The 20,278-nt window shown below is 46.1% G+C and overlaps 1 protein-coding gene across 3 annotated transcripts in view; it reads left to right on the forward strand.

Annotated features, from left to right (window-relative positions):
• The first annotated feature begins 1,254 nt into the window (after nt 1–1,254).
• ITGA6 (integrin subunit alpha 6) overlaps nt 1,255–20,278 on the forward strand; it is a 76,395-nt gene continuing 57,371 nt past the window's right edge. For 2 of the 3 annotated variants that reach the window (XM_032479692.1, XM_032479694.1), the window contains exon 1: nt 1,255–1,616. In XM_032479692.1, coding sequence (XP_032335583.1) covers nt 1,435–1,616 — 182 coding nt within the window. In that variant the 5' untranslated portion in view covers nt 1,255–1,434. The remainder of the gene's footprint in view (nt 1,617–20,278) is intronic. The other variant, XM_032479693.1, reaches the window with a different exon arrangement.

The following is a 20,278-nucleotide window of genomic DNA, read 5'->3' on the forward strand; positions in this document are numbered from 1 at the left end:
TTATATTAAAATATAGTTAACACAATGTTTAAGAAGTTTGTTACAGCAATATGATACATACTTTTAAATTGACATTATATAATAAGATCTAGCTGAGAGTTTTATCTAATAACTACTGTAATTTAAGATATTTGCAACAAGTGTATGTGATGTAAACAACCTATGGGTTCTACAGGAGACTAAGTCATAGATACCTACTGCCACTGTGGTGTTGCCTACATTCATAACGGAAGGAAATGCTAAATGTCAGTTAGAGGATTAGTGAAAATAAAAGTGTAAAAATTTTTTGTCATCCAAATTCATAGTAACCTGAATTCTCTCTCCCCTGGTTAAGAACTCCTCCTGGATAAAGTTACCCCAGGGGTTCACACTTCACTGGAAGCCCCACCCCACGTCCTGGAGGCTGGAGCCTTTAGGCCACCCACACAGAGCTCAGAGCTCTCTCTGCGGGGAGGTTTTCCTTCCAACTAGTCCTAGGAATTTGAGGGCAGAAAAGAGGGGCTCCTTAGCTCGTGGGTGCCACTTTAAATAATGCATCCTTTACTGTGGAGTGGCTTTTGAGTCTCAGAACACCTGGAAACCAAGTTTTAAGTTGCCTACGCCAGTGTGACTTCTCCCCCAAATTCTTCTTTTAAGCTGGGCACAGATCCCTGGATGCTCCGGGGCAAGGCTGAGCTTCAGTTTTCTCATCTGCAAAAAGAAAATACTTCATAGGATTGTTAAGAGAATGAAATAATAGCTGTGCGTTGTAAATTGCACAGCACTATGAAGGTTTGCACTGTTATTCTTTTTGACGGTTAGGTCTGTGAGGGAATGAATGAGGAAAGACTGCATTTGCACGTGGGCCTTGGTCAGCGAGCACCCGCTGATCGGGCGATCAGGGCGAGCGCATCACAGAGACTTGCCTTGCTAACAGGTAGTAAACGCCTTTCCGGTTCTGCGCCGAAATGGCAACCGTACAATTAAAGGGCTTCTCTCCGGGAGGACCCCCGGCCTGGGGCTGCCCAGCCCGCAGCTCGCCTCCGGGTCTCCCCGCCGCGGCTTCCGGGCCAGGTGCGGTGCGACCAGGCAGCGAGGGGCGGCGGGGAAGAGCAGCGACGGGCCGCACCGCAGCCGGGCCGGCCGGGAAGGTGCCGGCAGCGGGCGTGTGAGGAGGGGCTAGGGGTGGGGAGGGCCGGGGCGGGGCCGGCGTCCTCGTCACTTGATAAAACGCCTGCGAGTCTCCAGAGAACAACGGGCTCATTCAGTGGTTGGGAGCTGCCCGCGAGGGGGAGCGGCCGGGCGGAGAGCGCGACTCGTCCCGGGGGTGGGGCCGGGCGCGGCAACGAGAGGAGACCGAGGTGGCCGTGGCGGCAGCGGCGCCGTATCCTCCAACCCGGCCCGGAGCGCAAGGCGGCCGCGCAGCTTCCCGCTCCTCTCCCAGTGCGCCGGCCCATGGCGGCCGCGGGGCAGCTGTGGCTGCTCTACCTGTCGGCGGGGCTCCTGCCCCGGCTCGGCGCCGCCTTCAACTTGGACACCCGCGAGGACAATGTGATCGAGAAAACCGGGGACCCCGGGAGCCTCTTCGGCTTCTCGCTGGCCATGCACTGGCAGCTGCAGCCCGAGGACAAGCGGCTGTGAGTTTCCCGACTCTGCTCACCCCACCGGGGCGCCGGCCCGCGCGCGAACCTGGACGAGGGCGCGCCGCGTTCCCGCCGGCCGCCTGCCCCGCCCGCCCGGGACACAGTCTTCCTCGGGCGGAGCGGGGCCCGGCGCCCCGCGCGCTCGCCTCCGGCCCCGCCCGGCGCCGCGCCTACCCCCTTTCAGCCCCGGAAGGAGGAGAACCCGGGGGTCGACCCCTGCGAATTGCGTCCCGGTGCCAGGCGGGGCTGTCCTCGGCCCCCGGAGAGTTTACATTTTTTTTTTTAAACGAAGTGCTTTCGGGCGGTCCTTGCCTTCGGGCATGTTTGCTGGGAACCAGGCAGGTGGCACGTTTTGCCGAGCTTCACGTGTGTGTTTGGGGCGGGGGCGATGTAGGAGTGGAGAGGTTGCCGTATCGCTGCGGTGAGGTGGCTGGGAGGGTCGTTCAGGGAGATCCAGGCCTTTTCCAAACTCAAAGAACACCCCGTGTCCCCGCAGACCCACGTGCCGCGGAGAAGTTGGAAAGTCACCTTTCATCACGTCCTGCGTGGCTCTCTCCGAAGGGCGGGTGCCCCAGTAGGAGAGACTTTTACATGCCCTCCCCCACTTTTTAAAAGATGGAACTAACCAAGCACCTGTTCTCAGGACTCTATCAGCTGAGAAAACAAGACCCCCCTAGTGGTGTGTCCGGCCCCCGCCCAAACTCCAAAGCTTCCGGCGCCACCCGAGACCCTCTGGGCCCAGCATTGGGCAGGCCCTGCCGAGGGGTTAAAGCAAAATGTCTGTTCTGGGCTGGGGCTTTGCAAACAAGGTTTGGAAGTGACAACCCCCCACCGTGGCATAGAGGCGCTCCTCCCTGGAGAAAGTGGAGACCGGCACTCTGAGATTCTCCTTTTCGTTCTTAGACAGTGTTGGGTTCCCACATGATCAAACTACTTAGGCTGGAGAGGGTATTTGGGAGCTTAGTCGCCTTAATCGCTGTGGGGCTGCATTCTTGATCTGTGCCACCGAAAAATAAACTTCACAAAAGGTTCCCCCTCCCCCCAGGCCTTTGGTTGAACTGAGGTCCTTCCAGGACCAACAGACCGGAGAAAGCAAAATGCGGCCACAGAAAAGAGAGGACTTTGTGTTTGTGAGAGGGAAATGGAATTTTAGGGCTGGAGGAGACCTCCTGATTTCAGCAATTAAGAACTTTGGAATTAGTGAATATTGTGGGCCCCTGAATCTTAAAGTCAGATTTTTCAGATAACACCTGCCAGCGAAGCAAAGAAATTAGTTGGGGGTGGGGAGGCCGAGGGCGGGTGGTCTGCAGGCTTGGCCAGCTGCTTATACTCTGCTTTCTCTCAGTAGAAATCATTGTTAAGCTGTAAATTTGAAATGAAAGGTGGTTTCTGTTAACTCAGTTAATGGATGACGTTTAGTGTCTCTGAAACCTTGCGTGTGTAAATAAATGTGCATCCACCCATATGGAGAATGAACTTGTTAGTGCAGAAATGATTGTGGGCCAGCAGAGGGAATCCGTTGTCATTGGCATTCTTTGGGCCAGTCGCCTACTGAAGCTGGTGGTTTCCTTGAAATACTTGTTCCAGCAAACACTGTGCAGGGGAACGACTGGGGCAAGAAAATACCTTGGGGATGGAGACTTGTGAAACGTGACTTTAGCCAGGAATCTCTGTCACTAAGGGTAGCAGTATGCTTGCTAAAACTTGTTCTTGCTGGTGGGCTTCTCTGTTATTAGAGCTGCTGCAAGTCCTCCCGAGGGTGAGAGTAGGCCTGTGTTTGAGCCCTGATGCCTTCTAGAAATGCTCTTCTTAGAGGTGACAGAGGAGGGTGGCCCACTTTAAGGGGACTGTATCTTTCCCTAGAGTTTAAAGTGTGGCAGTAACCACACTCTTAGGGGTCTGTGGTTTATGTCAAAAGCCGCTCCCTGCCCCGCTTCTTTTGGTCAAGTATTGCAACAGCATTGGCCCTCTTGAGAGAACCAGCACACACGGGCCATACCCACATCAGTTATCACCTTTGTCAGTAAAGGGTGTGGGTATAAATAACAGCCAGTGAGGATGAGATCCCACGACTCATGGGCCAGCTTCCTAAACTCTGCACTTTATGGAAAAGCTCAGTGGGATTATTTCAGGGACCTGGTGAGAGACCTGAGCTCAAATTCCTTCTCAGTGTTTAACAGCTGTTAGTCTGAGCCTTAGTGTCTTTATCTGTAAAATGGAGATATTACTGCTTAATAGGGTTGTTATGAGTATTAAGAGTTAACATGCAAAGTGTTTAATTCCTGCCTGGCATGGGTATTTGCTGACTATGTGATAGCTGTTAATCGCGATAAATTTAGAAGCAGTAATTGAATCCCTACTGTGCGCCTGCTACTCTACAGGCGTTAAACATCCTGTGATTCTCACTCTGTCAAAGAGGAAAGCCAAAGGTTATTGCAGTTTGGGTAATTTTAAACTTAGTCACACTTATGAAACCCGTTTTCAAAGCAATTTAACTTTAATCCATCTTAATTAGACTTGTAACAAAAGTAAATTTCTTAACAAAGGACTTGATTGAGGCAGGTGAAGTAAAGTATCAAACATGCGTGAGCAGACCAGATGAATGCAGCATTATGGAAACCACCATAGATTTTTGTGGGTTAACTTTTCTACAGTGCTATTTAAATATTTAATAACATCTTCAACTCTGGTTAAGACTTTATAACAGAATAATATTGTATCTGAGAGCCTTAAAACATGTTGGGTGTTCCAAAAACTTTGGGGACTGTAAAACTGGAATAGAGACCGTAAAACTTCACTCTGGTTTTTAGGCTGTGTATTAAAGAAGGTTCAGGCTCCAAAAGATTATTAGATGGTTGGTTCAGTTACTGAGGTCAGGGTCTGAGCGCCTTGGAATCTTTCATTTCTCTTAGGTAGTTAAGGTTGAGTCACCCTGGCCTAGGTAGACAGTATGGGATGATGTCTGTGGGTATGTCCGTCCTCTGAATCATCCATCCCTCTTAGATCCATCTCTTCCCGGAATAGCTGTGTGTGACTGTCTACAGGGCAGAATCTGAAAGGAAGAGTGATATTAAGTGAGAATAAGTGATATTCTCATGGAGCAGTTCTGGGTATGTCCCAGTCACCGTTTTGTTCTCTTGGGAAGTTTCTGATGACTGCTGTCGTCCCAAGGCTCTCCAGGCCCACTGTCACTGCTGGTGTGACTCTGTAATGTCGGCTCTTGATTTTTTGCAGACCTTTGATGTTCCTGCTTTAAAATTCATGTTTACTAAACTAGAGATCATCTAGTCAGACTGGCTCCCTTTACAGATGAAGATACTAAAGCCGAAAGTTAGGAAGTGTCTGTCTCAAGTTTCACAAGTCCTTAAGCAGAATCTTAGCCGAATCTGGATTTGAACTTGGTATTTCTGACTCATGCTCATTCCACCTCTAAAAGGAGAAGTCAGAAGTATCCTTCAGACCTGGAGAAATTGGCCGGCATCTGAGTTGTGGAAATGTACTTTGTTAGGCTGATTTATTAAGCTGCTCCCCATGTGGGTCAGGGCTGTCTAATTAAATATCTGTGCCTGGGCTCTCTTCCTGTTGACCCTTATTCCAGCTGGCCTTGGATCAGCTTCTGGGTCCTTCCTTCTTTGCTTGTCACTCCTTCCCGTTCTGAAAAAGCCCAGTGAGAGGTGACAGGAGCCAGCCCAGGATCGGAACTATGTCCAGGATGTCTGCCTAAGCACTTGCTTCCTTGCATTCACAGTGCCATGTGGCTCAGGGCCATCACCCAGGGACTGTGTAGGTCACCTTAAGTCCTGAGAGTGGAGAACGAGCCAAAATGGGCAGGGAGATTTAGAGAAGATCTTAGGACTCTGCAGGAAAGCAGAAATAGACAAGTTTAATTGTAACCCAGGCTGGTGTGAGCTCATCCAAGCAATGACTTAAGGTTGGAAAGAAAGGGTTGGGGTATTCCTGTGGTATGAATAATATATCGGGAAAGTCAGGTGAAATGCTCATGTAATAAAGTTCTCCGCTATTGTAAAGAAGCAGTTACTGTGTTCTTAGCTGTTTAATACTCTATTTTGGCATGACATTTAAGCTTTTGTAACAAAATAGTACTAGAACTGTGGTGCATGGTTCCCCTAGGACCTTGGCTCAGTGTATGGCTGTGGACAGAGTGGCCAGTGAATTATTTGGCACTTTGAAGGTAGACAGTGGAGACATGATAGAAAATACTATCCTATGCTTAGATGACAGGGTCAGTTTTACCTGGAACACTGATTGGTTCCGAGTCAGCTCACCTTAAAGAACAATCGAATCATTGTGAGAACCAGTTTAAATTTCTCCATGAAAGCCTTTAGAGTCCACCCCATACTACAGCATTTCTTCTTCCTTTGAAGGTCTGTAGCCCTTAGTACCAAGTGCCTGCCAGTTCTGATGGCTTTGTTTAACTGTTACCTGCCATTTTCAGAGAATGATCTAATCCCTCCCAACTGAATGATAGGTTATGTGAGGGCAGGGGTCTTAATGTTCATTTCTTTGCCTGATAGCACCTACCATATGTCTTGCAAATACAATGGAGTCAGATCATACACTCAATTTAACTTGTGAAATCAACTTTTCCAGCTCAGGGTAGAGAGGGAGAAGGCCCTTTATTTAACCCTTGGCCCTTCCCTGCTCCCATTAGGCATTGGTCTTTGCTGCCCCCAGGGAAAGGGAAACTGTAGTGGTAAAGCAGAGAGACACCTAAAACGTTAATTCTTCGTTTTTGAGTTTTCAAGGGCCCAGGTCCCAGCTAAGGGGTTTTCATGAATGATTTTTAATTACACTTGACTTTTGCCTTAAAGGCAGACTTTCGAACTTAACCCCAGATATGCAGGCTGACTTCCACTGCAGTGGGTACTCAGGATCTGCGGGTGGTTAAAATGAGACTGGATAGGGAAGGACAGCTGTAGAATAAGATCCCAAAAGCTACTTGACAAGGGTGTGGGGGTCAAATAGAAGTGAGCATGTTGAGGACATTTGTGAGCTGATGGCTAAAGCTGTAGGTATTCATGGACAGGAAGGGAATCTTGGCTGTATGTAGCTCTTAAAGTGTAATGGTGGGGAAGCTGCTGACCCCTCCAGTGAGAGCTGTAGGATGGTGATCTGGGTGGATCACGTGTTGGGACCAGAGTTCTAGTGGCCTTTTGGGAGGGTGGTCAAGGTTGAGCCCCAGTAATAGGCACAGGGAACAGGGCCAGCCCCCACTGCTCATCTTCCCCTTCTCTGTTTGGGTATAAGTTTAGAGTCAAATAACTAGGAACCTTAGGGGTTCTTAAACCTACCTGGTCATCAAAGTAACTTGGGGAATGTTTTTATGTTTAATTTTAAAAATATAATTTTAGGCTCAGCCCAGATCTGTTGTACCAGTTTCCATAGATGTGATTTAAGAATCTGTTCATAGAGTTTGAGCTAGATGAGCATTTCCTTTTTTTTTTTTTTTAAATGCAGAAGGTAACACATCATGTAGTGGATAAGAGCAGATTTGAGAGCTAGAGTCTAGATCCCAGCTAGAGTCTTGAACTAGATAGGACCAAATCCTGCTCTGGCATTTACTAGCTGTGACATTGTGCAGGATACCTACAGTTCTGCTCCCGGGTCCAAGGTGTGGGGTTTCCCCCTTACACCACCAAGCAATTCTCAGATACCAGCTGTATGTCCTAGAAATCGACTCAGTTCTGACACTCTCTACCTGGAGATCACATCAGATCTCACAAATAGGGGGGTCAGTCCTACAAGACTGCCTCTCCCCCATTTCAGATGCCCGTCTCAAGTCCAAGTTGCCACCTGTGCAGCTGACGGACCAGCTATAGATTCGATCTTCCCAGGACCCCTTCCTTGGGTTTAATTTGCTAAAGCAGCTCGCAGAATGCAGAGAAACATTTTACTTACTAGATTACCAGTTTATTATAAATAGATATAATTCAGAAACAGCCATATGCACGGAGCAAGGCGTAGGGGAAAGGTTTGGTGTTTCCATGCTCTCTCCGAGCAAGCCACTCTCCCCTAATCTGCATGTCCACCTACCCGGATGTTCTTCGGACTTCAGCCTTTTGGGCTTTTATAGACTTCATTACACAGGCATGATTGATGAAATCATTGGCCATTGGTGATTGAACTCAACCTCCAGCCCTTCCTCCCGGGAGGTCAGGAGGGTGGGACTGAAAGTTCCAACCCACTAATAATCAAGTGCTTGGTTCTCCTGGCAACCAGCCCCCCTCCTTAGGTGCAGTCGGAAGCCACCTCATTAACATAACAAAAGACACCTTTATCGCTCTCCTCGCTTAGGAAATTCCAAGGGTTTTAGGAGCTCTGTGCCAGGAACTGTAGATGGAAACCAAACATGTATTTCTTACTATAAGTCACGGTACCTAATCTCTCTAGGCCTCTCTTTCCTCAGCTGTAAAGTAAGGATAATTATACCTTAGACTAGTCCTGGCCCAAAGTAAGCACTTTGTGTTTGTTAAATAAATGTGGAGACCAAGGCTGTAAGAGGTGAAGTGGCCATGTCATGTGGCACAAGGTGCTTCTAAATCCACATCTTCCTTGCTTCCTGGCCTGTGCAGGGTGTGTGCTTTCTCTTTTAGGGGTTTGATTTTGATCAGGTTTACGTGTACATCATCCCTTCTCTTACATTTTACAGTTAACATGTTTGGAAAGTACATCTCAGAAAAGTACAGAGTACATCTCAAAGTACACCTCACCTTTTGGTGGCCTTTTGGTAGCTGCCAAGCAATATATAAATACCAGCAGGGTTTCAGTATACAGAAGAGATGAATGGGCAGACCGGTGAGGGGATGCTGAGGTTCTGGACAGGCAGTGACTTCAGGCATAGGATACCCATTCAGGGTGGACCTTGTGGTTACAGGGTGGAGTTACTCATAAGGAATACCAACTGTCTGGTTTCCAGATATTCTCAAACCTCTGTGACTTTGAAAGTACCACTCCACCCCTATCCCTGGCAGGCCGGGTAATTTGCACTCCACCCAGGGCAAGGCTGATGACGATTTGTTTTTCTTAGTCCTTTGTTTGGCATTAATGTATGTTAAGAAGGAGCTTGTGCAAAGCTGGATCTGATTGTCAATGATGAAGCTGCCTAAAATTAAAAGATGCATGGACAAAGTGTGGAAGTGGTGTTTTAGCAGATTTGTGTTCATTTGCTATACTGGTATTTAGAATTGCACAAGAGATCTCTTGGTACTAAATTAAGAGGCTAGTTAGTTGTCAGTTAGCCCTGAACCGGCACAGATCGACTGACTCTTTCCCAGTGTGGGCCCCTGTTAGCTAATAACAAGGTGGAATGATCGCCATGTAAACTGCTGCTGTCTGGCTTTTTGTTTAAACAAACAGGGCAGGACAATTCCAAATCCAGTCACCTGTTCTCCGGTTGGTGTGTTTGCAGAATGACACCTTCATAGGCCAGTGTAGCCGCGGAGCTTCCCTACATCACGCGTGCTTGCACACATACACAGGCTGGATTCCAGTGTTGGATACTGTCATTTTATCTAATCCCAACTTTGCCAAAAAAAAAAAAACAACCCCTTTAAGTCTCTAAAACCAATTAAGCGGTAAAAACCAAAAAAACCAAAACAAAACAAAAAAAAACCCTTTAAGTCTCTAAAACCAATTAAGCGTTCTGAATTAGGGGGAATGGGGAAAGTGCCATGAAAGAGTGCAGAAGGCCAAACCAGTGACACGAAGCCACGGATGTGCGCGTTTATTTGCCTACCAGCTGGATGTATTTTGCATGTCGTACAGTATGAAGATTACTTTTTTGAAAAGCCACTTCAGATAGAAGAAAAACCTTTTAGAGAAATAGGCTTTATGAGCCCGGGAGTATAGAAATAAAAATAAACTTTGGTATAATTTGAAAGGGGCACATTGGTTAGTGATATGAAGAATAAACAAAGCCCGGGGTAATGCCCGTGTACCCGCGGTCTGTGCTTGCTTTCCTGGGTGATATCCACGTTGCTACGGTCTGTTCATTTTGAAAGGGACATTCGTTTGTACTGAGGTTATTTTAATTCGGTGTGTGTGTGTGTGTGTGAGAGAGATACACAGGATCATAAACATTTAAGACCCAGAGGGTAGGATGTCACTGAACTGCAGGTCTCCTGAACCAAGTAACCTCTTTTCTTTGAAGAATCAGAGTCCTGTCTTCAGGATATACTGCCATTGATAAGGGATCAGTCTTCTGTGGTCCTGATAAAGCAACATGCTATAAAGTTAACCAGAGGATCCCATGAGACTGAGCCATGGTGTGGGTGTGGGACGGCAGTATGGCTGGCCCATTCTGCACACTGGGAGTTTGGAGTTCTGTGCTCTCCCTCTTTGCTGAGGAGAGTGAAGAAATCTTTCCCACGTGCCCTTCCCACTGATAATGCCCTGTCAAATGATGACCTGACCCCTCTCCCACTGGCAGGTTAGTTTCACCTGTCCTATCGAGAGCAAAGGTGTTTTGAAGTAGTGAGACAGAAATGTTTAGAATTCTACAAGGCTCTGGAGAGATTGGAGATAGGTAAGAAAAGATATTTAAAAACCTAGGGTGAATGTGAGGTCTTGAAAACCTATGGATTGGGCTTAAGGAATCCAGCTTTGCTGTGACACAAATAAACCTAAGAGTTTTTAAATAAGGAAAGGCTTCAAGAGGCTTAGATGTGATCAAATGGATATGCAGAGACCTCATTCTAGGAAAATGGCTTTGCCACTGGTGCCTCCTGGCTGCTGGGGAGAGTAGGTCCATGGGCCAATTTAGGACAATACTCAGAAAAAATTGAGAGCTGGCTTTCAGATCTGGGTGACGAATAGTCTCATGTGAACCCACAAGTGCAGAAAGAGATGGGCCTAGACACTGTTAGACCTTCTAGAGGCTCAAGAACAGGGACTTGGGGAGGACTGGAGGAGAGGCCCACTAAATTAGATGGTTCAAAGCTCAAGGGAGGACTTTGGGGGCCAGCTGGAGAAATGTTTTAATGCCCAGCACGTGGTAAAGCTATTTCAGATTCCATGTTAGATTGGCCAGATTGGAAAGAAAAGTACTTCCTAAGTCTTGTATTTAGGAAAGGCCCAAGGCTGCTACAGAGGGAACTGAGAAAGGGTGTAGGGTGTGGAGAGGCGGCTTGGGGACCCCTACTCAGAGCATGATCGCAGAAGGTGAGTGCTGAGAGACAGTGATTCCCTAAGCTCAGTAGTGCCACCAACCAGAAGCCAGCTGAGAAGGTGTTTCACTATCATAGGGTAAGAAATTGGTCTTCTGTAAACTCATTTCTTTCTTTGTGTGTGCATGTATATATACAGGAATATTTTATATTTCAACCTAAAAATATAGGGATTTTTATCTTTACTGGAGCATGAGGACCAAGTAAAAACTTGGAAGGGAGAGCACTCTGGACTTGCTAGAAAAACCATAACCAGCTCCCCCTCCCCTGTAAAAGTTGTTAATAAATGCCCAGGCACTGTTCTAGGGCTGGAGATAGAGCAGCAAACAAAATAGATAAAATTCTTGCTCAGATTCTGATGGAAAAGATAAACAAAGTAAATAAGGTATTATGTTAGATGTTAACAGTGATATAGGGGAAACTAAAGTGGAGAGAGGGACTAAAGAGTGAGAGTTGGGTAGGGAGTGAGTGGCCACCGGGCAGCCAGGGAAAACTTCCCTGGGAAGGTGCAAGCCATGTCAGTATTGGGGGAAAAGTATTTCTAGCAATGAGAACAGCAAGTACAAAGGCCCTCAGGCAGAAGCATGCCTAGCATGTTCAGGAACAGCAAGGAAGCATGTAGTTTCCTTGGCACCAAATTGTGTCAAGCTTTAAAGATCATTGAAAGACTGGCTTTTACTTTGGAATGAGATGGGAAGCCATTAGAGGGTTCTGACTTAGGTTTTACACGGATTTCTCTAGCAGCTAGTTTATTGAAGATGGACTGTATGAGGGCAAGTTTAGATGCAGTGATCTTAATGCGGAAGGTCTTTTTAGTAATAGGTAAGAGATGATAGTGGTTTGGCCCAAGGTGGTAGTGGTGAAGATATTAAGAAGTGGTTGGATTCTGGACATATTTTGAAAGAGTCAACAGGATTTCCTATGGACTAGATATAAGAGAGAAAACCTGGAAGGATGAAGTTGTCATACAGTGGTTTAGGGAGGACTATAAAAGGAGTAGATTTGGGGGAAAGAGCAGATGCTTAATTTTGGAAATCTTAGGTTTGACATGTCTAGACATCCAAGTGGAGTTGTTGAGGAGGCAGTTGAATAAAAGTTTGAAGTTTGGGTGGAAAGGTTTGGATTGGAGATGCAAGTAGTGGAGCCATGTGCTTCTAGGTTGTACTTAGAGGGATGGACTGAATGAATGAGATCACCAAGGAAGTGGTGGACAGAGCTGCAAGGCACTCCCACGTAGAGGTTAGGGAGATGGGGGAACCAGCACCAGGGACAGAGAGGAATGGTCAGTAAGGTGGGGAGCTAGGCGATGTACTATCCTGGAAGCCACATGATGAGGTCATGTCAGAGAAGGAGTGACCAATCAGTTGTGTCAAACGACACTGAGAATTCGTCACTGGAATAGCAATGTGGAGGCCCTTGGTGACTGTATCTGAACCCTTGTGGTGGAGTGGGTGCACTGCCTGGTTGCAGCGAGTGAGTTTGTGAGAGACTAGAAGAATTGGAGGCAAGGAATACGAGCTCTAAGTTCTGCTGAAGAGGGGAGCAGGACAAGAGCTAGAGGAGAAACTGGGGTTAAGAGGGAATTCTGTTCTATTTTTTAAGATGGGAGGAAATGACAATGAGCTGGTTTGTTGATGAGGATAATTCAGTAGGAAAGGCCAAGTGAATGCAGGAGAGAGAATTGCCGGTGTGATGTCTGCAGTAGGTGAGAGGGGTACACCAGTGGGGAGGTTAGCCTGGTTACTGGAGCACAGGTAGCTCATCTCATCACTGAATAAAGGGGCACAGATGCAGGTAGGTGGGTAGTGGGTAGTTATCCTGGTGGGAGACTCTGAGATTTTTTTCTGGTTGCTCCTAATTTCTCAGTGAATAATAGATCATTAACCCTAAGTTACTCAATATCTGTGTAGAAGTTTGCCTTGTAGGAGGAAGAACTCCATTCTAGAGACAGAGGAATGTGGGGTTTGAATCCCAGCTTCTCCACATTCTACTGACTTGACTTCGGAAAAGTTGCTTGTCCTCATCAGTAAAATGGAGGCACTAAATGGTAACTACCCCGTAGGGTTGTGAAGATTAAATGAGGTGAGCGGGGGGAGGGTATAACTCAGTGGTAGAGTGTGTGCTTAACATGCACGAGGTCCTGGGTTCCATGCCCAGTACCTCCCTAATAAATAAATAAATAAACAAACTTAATTACCTCCTCACACCAAATTTTTTTAAAAAAGAAGTTACTTTTAAAAAATAAAAAAATAAATGTGGCAAAATAAAAATTGATAAATGTAGTAAGTAATAAAGCCTTCAGCATAGAGCCTGGCACATCCAAGAAACATCAGCCTTTACTATTGAGAGTGCCGTGAAGTAAAACATGAGTGTAATTCCCTCACATGGGGAGTTTTTATAGCTATCTTGTCTTCGTAGTCTGGCAGACAGCAGAGGTTACCCTTTGGGGGTCAGGTCAAAGGTGAAGTTGCTCCATGGGCTGGGCTACAGCCAGAGTTGGGGACAGTTCACAGACAGGTGGGAACTATAATACTGCCTTGAAGAAGAGGGTAAGGGGAAATACGGGTCCTGGTGGAAGGAGGAGAAAATGGTGATGGGCAGAACTCTCTAAGGATTTCCAGTTTCTTATGTTATATTTGAGCTACAGAGAACCACAGATTCTTATTTTGTTAAATTCTTTCTTACTTTTGTTAAAGGCTCACTTTGTGCTGAGTGTGCGTTTCCATGTGGGAGTAGCTGCAGCTCCAGATCTGGTTCTGTCTTGGACGGCACAACGTCTGTGTGTCCTGCAGGCCTGGTGGACACCAGGACATTGACAGGTGGATGTGTGCCATGCAGGGTGGGAGTGAGCGGGGAACATGCAGGGGTGCCGGGGCCTGGCATCGTGTTCCCACTAGCTGAGTTGATTGTCTCTGTAATCCTGGTCCACACACCCAGAGTTTCACTGCGTGTACTGAAGAGAAATGACACATGCCCTCATCAAACTGTCAGGGATGCAGAAAACAAGGCTGAATGACACTTCGGGCCCTAAAGTACTGTCAGTTTTCAGTCCCTTTCAGGATAAGTGGTATAGACTAAAGAGGTAGCTTGAGGTAAATCTGAATCTGAAAATAAATAGACCATCTCTGAAATTACACAAGGATATGACTCATCAGGACCTTAGCACCATCACCCCAGGGCGTGCTGCAAATTCTTTAGGGGACATCTTCCGAGGTAGCTTGGTGGCAAGTTATTTTTAAAAATCTAAGAATAGTGCAGATTGAAGTAGTGTAAGTTTTTAATATAAAATATGAGGCTTTAAAGACAGTTGAAGCTCTTGGTGGTTGCCGTGCCTCTGCCCCCAAACCCATTCATCTCCTCCGTCATCCAGGGTTTCTGTGAAAATGGTGGAGAAGCACTGACTGGCTCAACCCTTTCTCTGCAGAGGGATGAGTGACACCCAGAAAAGTCAAGAGACAGCTCGGTAGTAGCAGTATGAGCTCTGAAACCGAGCAACCCAAGGCCCAGTCCACCCAGTGCTATTCCATACATGCCTTCATTTTGATGATGTGGCCCATCCCTGGAGTTAGACCTGTACGGCATGATCTTGCTCTCAATAGAGCAGCATCTTACATTTTTAAATGTCATCCCCCATAATGGTATGGAATAGCAATAGCAAATATACAGCCGCTCTTGCCCTGTCACCCCGGCTAACTGGGGGCTTTCCAAACAACCATAGCACTGCTAGCTGAGTCAGTTCTCCAGGTCAGCATGAGTTAGCCTCTGCTGACACATGGGTGTTTGCACATCGGACAGCACCTGTTTGCCCTCTTGACCTGGCCAAATCCCCCGCATGTGGGAGGCACTCTACACGTCTGCCTGATGGACACAATCCCTGCTGGTTTGAGTTTCTCAAGAGCAAGGCTGATGGCTTGTCCACTTTTTGTTCGAATCTAATAGAAAGGGATGCCCAAATGGCATTTGTTAAGCCCTTGGTGTTGATTTAATTTCCCAAATCAGTGAAAGATTGTAGAAAATAGGAAGTGGATGACCATTTCTTTAGAATGAGCCTTTACACTCTGGTACCACTTACACATGAGATCTACCATCTTAATCATTTTTAAGTGTACAGTTCAGTAGTGTTAAATATATCCACATGGTTGTGAACACCCTGGTACTTCTTAAACATCTTCTGGAGTGCCCAGAAATCAGGATGGCCATAGTGTGAGGCCGTAAAATATTGATAAACCAAACTTCAAGTACCTAAACATAGAATTGTGCTAAATCCTATTATCTGATATGATATGCTGATGTAGATTAGTGGCAATGGAAGTAAAAGTTTAACAAATTAATGATTTTGAAAATTCCAGTCTCCTAGCTAAGTATATGTTCTCCAATTTGGTAAAGGACAGCTCCTGGTTGAATTTCGCAGCTGTGTCCTTGGCTCCATTTGTGGAACCTTAGGGTTCCTCACACAGACCGTTTGAGAAACGGAAGTAATTTTTTTACCGAGTTGTGAGAAAATTGCAACAGATAAAAAGCCTGGCTGTTTCTGACTTATGTCTTGCTACTCTCCATTCCTAACTCTCAGTAGCTTTAAAATGAAACAGATTTCGGTGGCACGCTGACTCCAGGTGAAGCTGAGGTTGGATATGACAGTGGCACGTTCATGGGTTGAAATTCAGAAGCAAGTGTGTGTGTGTGTGTGTGTGTGTGTGTGTGTGTGTGTGTTCAGGAACATCAGATTAGACTGACAGCTGTCCCTGTTGGTTAGGGCAGCTTTAGTTTGTCTTGCAAATATTTTCTCTGTTCATGGTACCCTCCCCACTCCCACCCACCCCCTGCTTCCTTTAGAGCCACGTTAATCTCATACCTGAGCAGTTTATCTTCTCCATGTGTTCCTTGTCTGTCTGGTTTTCTAATGCCTAATTTCTCTATTGCCCAGAACCTGCTGAATTTAGTTTAATAGACTTTCTTTGTTCTTACAGATGTTTTCATTATGAAACTTCTAGTAAGCTATTTGGGAGCTGTCAGAATAGAAGCTTACTGATGGTTCTGAATTGTGGGCCCTCTGAAGTCAGGGGGTTGGGTCTGAGGGATCTGTGTTTGCCCAGAACTCTGACATGGAGCCTGACAGGCGTCACTCAAAAGTAAAAACAAATATGCTTTAAAAGAAATCCACATGCAAGCCCTAGTGTTTTCACCTGCACAAAGAGGGGGCATATTCTAGTAATACTACCCGTAATGCATTTGTGGATCTCTTTACCATCCTGCAGAAGTTAGGATGGAACCTGGGGAATGATCTAGAAAGGTGGACACCTCCCTCACTTTACAGACCAAGAGCTGGGGGCCCAGGGTTTATTGTTGGCCCCACAGCCAACTACCGACAGAGCTGCAGCTCCGTCCTCCGGCTCCTGTTCAGAGGTCTTTCCCCACTTGGACCCCATACTCCACCCCCAGTGCCCACCCCTGCAGGATCCATCTAGCCAGGGTGTCTGCTTTATGAAATGTCACTGGAAGCTTAAAGAAGAACTGTTCAAGCCCCACCCAACTTCTCTGAAAATCTTTACTCATCAAAAAGAGTTGCCTTGAGGGGGAGGGTATAGCCCAGCGGTAGAGCAAGTGCCTAGCACGCATGATGAGGTCCTGAGTTCAATCCCCAGTATTTCTGCTAAAAACAAAGAAGCAAACAAAAAACCCTAATAACCCCTCCTCAGAAAAAAGGTGCCATCCTGAGTTCCTATCTCAAGATAAGTATTTCTCCATTAGGAACTGGGCCTGGCATTGCGTTTGGACGCAAGCCCAGAGGCAGTTGTGTGCCCCCCACAAGGACCCCCCACACTCTGTTTCTGAATGAGTGGTCCAGGCTCCCGTCACACCTCTGATTCTTGCTTTAGACTAGAGGAAAAGTGAGGTGCTGACTCAGGCCGTGACTCACTTCCGTTCCTCTGCGGCAGGTGTGGCCGCTCTGGGCTGGGCTGGGCTGGGCTGGGCTGGGCAGCGTCCACAGCATCCAAGACAAAGGCATTTGAACCCTGCAGCTATTTATCAAAGGTCCTTACCGCACTTTAGCAGGGCATATTGGGATGCCTCCGAACTGAGCACATCCAATCCTTCAACGGAGGATACGAGGGGTGAGGACTTTGTATCGTTTCTCTGTAGCTGAGATGTTCCCCTGAATGCTGTCAGTGCCATGGATTTTATAGTGAAGGTGAGGGTTCCTCTCTCTGATGTCATTGCATTTCACTCAGCCCCTCACTTGACTATGGTGGAAAGCCTGTCCTTCCTCCCAGCTGGTGGGATTTCCTCTCCTCTGTATATTTCAACCTCTGCTCATTACAATAAACGTGCACTTTATTGTGATGGCCAGCCGGCTAGCACAGCGCCTGGTGCACCGTAGGTCCAGGCTTACGTGCTTCTTTATTGATGTGTTGTCATGCGTCTGGAATGGGCTGTGAAAGTCAGTCTCTGACTCCTGCCTGCCTGCAGCTGCCTACATAAAGATAGCACGTGTGAGCTTGTCTGACACAATTATGAGGTTTTGCCTTTTCATGATTTCTGGGCATTGATTTTTTTTTTTTAATCTCCGCGACCATCTATCTCTTGTCATTTTCTCTGCAAGGCTTTCAGTGACCCAGTGTCCATCAACCTACATCATTTTAAAAATTACATTTTGTTTAGTTTTGAATAGGTAATAAAGTCACATGGTATAAACATAAAAGCTAAAAAAAAGGACGTGACATGAAAATCCCCCTTGTACCACTAGTGCCCTGTTGTCATTTACTTCCTTGGGGGCAACCATTGCTTTACCAGTTTGTTGTAAATACTTTCACAGGGATCTGCAAGTTTATAAGCAAATATGAATATGCACATTTTGTACACATGATAGCATGCCGTATGTATTCTTTTGCACCTTGCTTTTTTTCCTTTGGGATGTTTTAAAGCTCCTTTGATGTAAAGAAAGAGCTTCCTTAGTATTTTTAATGTCTGCATAGTGTTCATTTTTAAAGATGACCCATCATTCATTGAACCAGTCTGGATATTCAGGTATTTTCTAATCCTGTGCTGTTCAAAACAGTGCTGCAGTGAAGAATTCTAAACCTCCCTCCTTTCATCCCTGAGCAGAAGATCAGTTCCTAATGCAGTGGCTTGCCCAGCGTTGTTTTAACGATCATGCCTGGTTCTGGACGAGTGGCTGGCTGCACTTCATGACTTTCTATCACAAACTGTATCCTACCATCTGATATCATTAGAGGCTGTTCAGCTGGTGGGGTTGCTGGAATCTTTTTGACAGCTAGAGTTGACAGTCTTAAGCCCAGGCTGTTGGATTCCTGATGGCTTCAGCATTTGTGCCCCACCTGGACTTAGGCTTGTTAAAAAGTACTTGTTAAAATTAGAATGGCTTGTTGGAATGTGTGTTAACCGGATACTGATAAGAGCACATGCAGTGCTTTATCACTGCATTAGAGTTTACAAGGGTACGTGACATTTCACTTGCTCCTGCAATGCAGAAAACGCAGACCGGAGTCACCCGTACAGATGACACCCAGCGAATAGGCAGGACAGCCAGGACTTGAGCCCACTGGGTCTTCCTGGAACTCCCTTAGCATTTCTGACTATGGTTTTGGCTTGCCAGTCTGTTACGGGGCAGGCAAGAAGCCATGGGCTAGCTGGAGGTAGTAGCTGCTCTCAGCTCATACCATGTTGTACCTGATAATCACAGGCCCAAGTAGGATGGATGTTCAGCCGGTGCATCTCAGTGGAGTAGTTCTAGTTGTTAAACGGTTGAAATATTTTTAGTTGGTAAGAGCTTTGCCCAGTCCCCCTTAATGTCCCTCAGCACTGCCCTGGCCACTCTTCCCATAGGACACCCCCGTCCTCCCATATGTCACCACAGTCCAGCAACTAATGGGGAAATGTCCCTGTACAACGAGGGTCTCTAGTGCCACACCACTGTCTGTGCTGATGGATTGGTTTCCAAGCCACACTGGCTGCTAAACATTTTCAGATACCATCTTTAAATGTGAGAGTAGGGTGGTGAACATTTAGCAATGTAACTTGACTTCTATAAATATTTATATATTTATATACATACACTTTTAAAGGTGTTTTCATTGTTGTTCACAGTATCCTATTTCTAAATCTTTTTTTTTTTAACCTGAACATCTTTTGGTTTTGCTTTTTGTGTTGCTTTGTTGTTCCTTTGTATAAGTCTGTGTAGCAGATCTGAGGTATCAGGGACCCAGAGCCGCTCTACCCCAATGCGGAGCCTCAGGCTCCTAGTCCACAGTCCACAATGGTAGAATCTACATTCCAGGCATGATGAACAAAGGCACAAAGAATAGACCCGAAGGCACACATGCACCAGCTCCTAGAGAAGGATCCTGGAAGCAGCAGTGTGCTGCTTGGTGACGCATCCCATTGGGCAGGACCGAGTTATATGGCATGTCCTGCTGGAAAGGGAGGCTGGGGTGAGTAGCCTTTATTGAGGGTGGCCTTGTGCCCAGCTGAAAAGTACTGTGGAAAAGGGGCGAAGTGGCACTGGGTGACAGCCAGCGGTCTCTGGCATAACCACTCAAAACCTGTTGTTCCAGTTATCTCATTTAGAAAATAAACTATGTGATCATATTAATTTCCTTTTCAAAACATTGAAAAATCTGGATTTTCTACGCTATTGAATTAGTCACATGGGTATGGTGGCCTGCCAGGTGTGTGCTTTTTAAATACACCTTTTTTCTTCTTGGTTTTTATTAAAAGTATTTTACTTGAAAAATTATGAAAATGAAGAAGTCACTTTTTCCTTTGCAGATGAGCTGTTTGGTAACAGCTTTTAAGGAATGAGTCTTTTTGTTTTGAGCTAGCACTGATAATATGCTCAGTGCACTTGGCATTTAAAAACCATATGCTAATAACGTACTTGAATTGAAAATTAAGTACAATGACAATTATAAAATAAACTTCATTTAACAGAAATTGACTAGATGCCTATGTCCCAAGCACTGTGTGAAGGTCAAGGATGGGAGGGTGAGCTCATGGTCTAGTTCAGACAGGTCTTTGGACTTGGGTTCTTGAAAGGACAGTTCACTAGAGGGACAAATGTGATTTGATTTGGCCACTGGAAAGTCAGGTATCTGATGATTCAAAACTGCAGGAAGTGATCAAATGCCACACTGCACAAGCGGCTGCTTTGTAAAACTGAAAGAACAGGATTGCTTGGGACTTGCATTCTTTTCGTACTGCAGTAGATGACAGTATTTTTATTATCACTCTTCAAGTGATGTCTCACTGGTAATGAGCTGCTTGGTCAGCTGAAAAGCGCTTTTCAGCTAATGATTTTATTCTTAAAATGAACTGGTTATATATTTATACTTCATCATTTTTGATTGATCTGAAGTGGAATTCTTGGCCATTCTAAATGGAGGCCAGTATCTATTGTGATTTAACCTTGTTGAGTGCTAACTGTATTCTTTTTCCTTGAGATTATTTAAATCT

This window comes from Camelus ferus, chromosome 5 (assembly GCF_009834535.1).
Source record: "Camelus ferus isolate YT-003-E chromosome 5, BCGSAC_Cfer_1.0, whole genome shotgun sequence".
Classification (NCBI taxonomy): Eukaryota; Metazoa; Chordata; class Mammalia; order Artiodactyla; family Camelidae; genus Camelus; species Camelus ferus.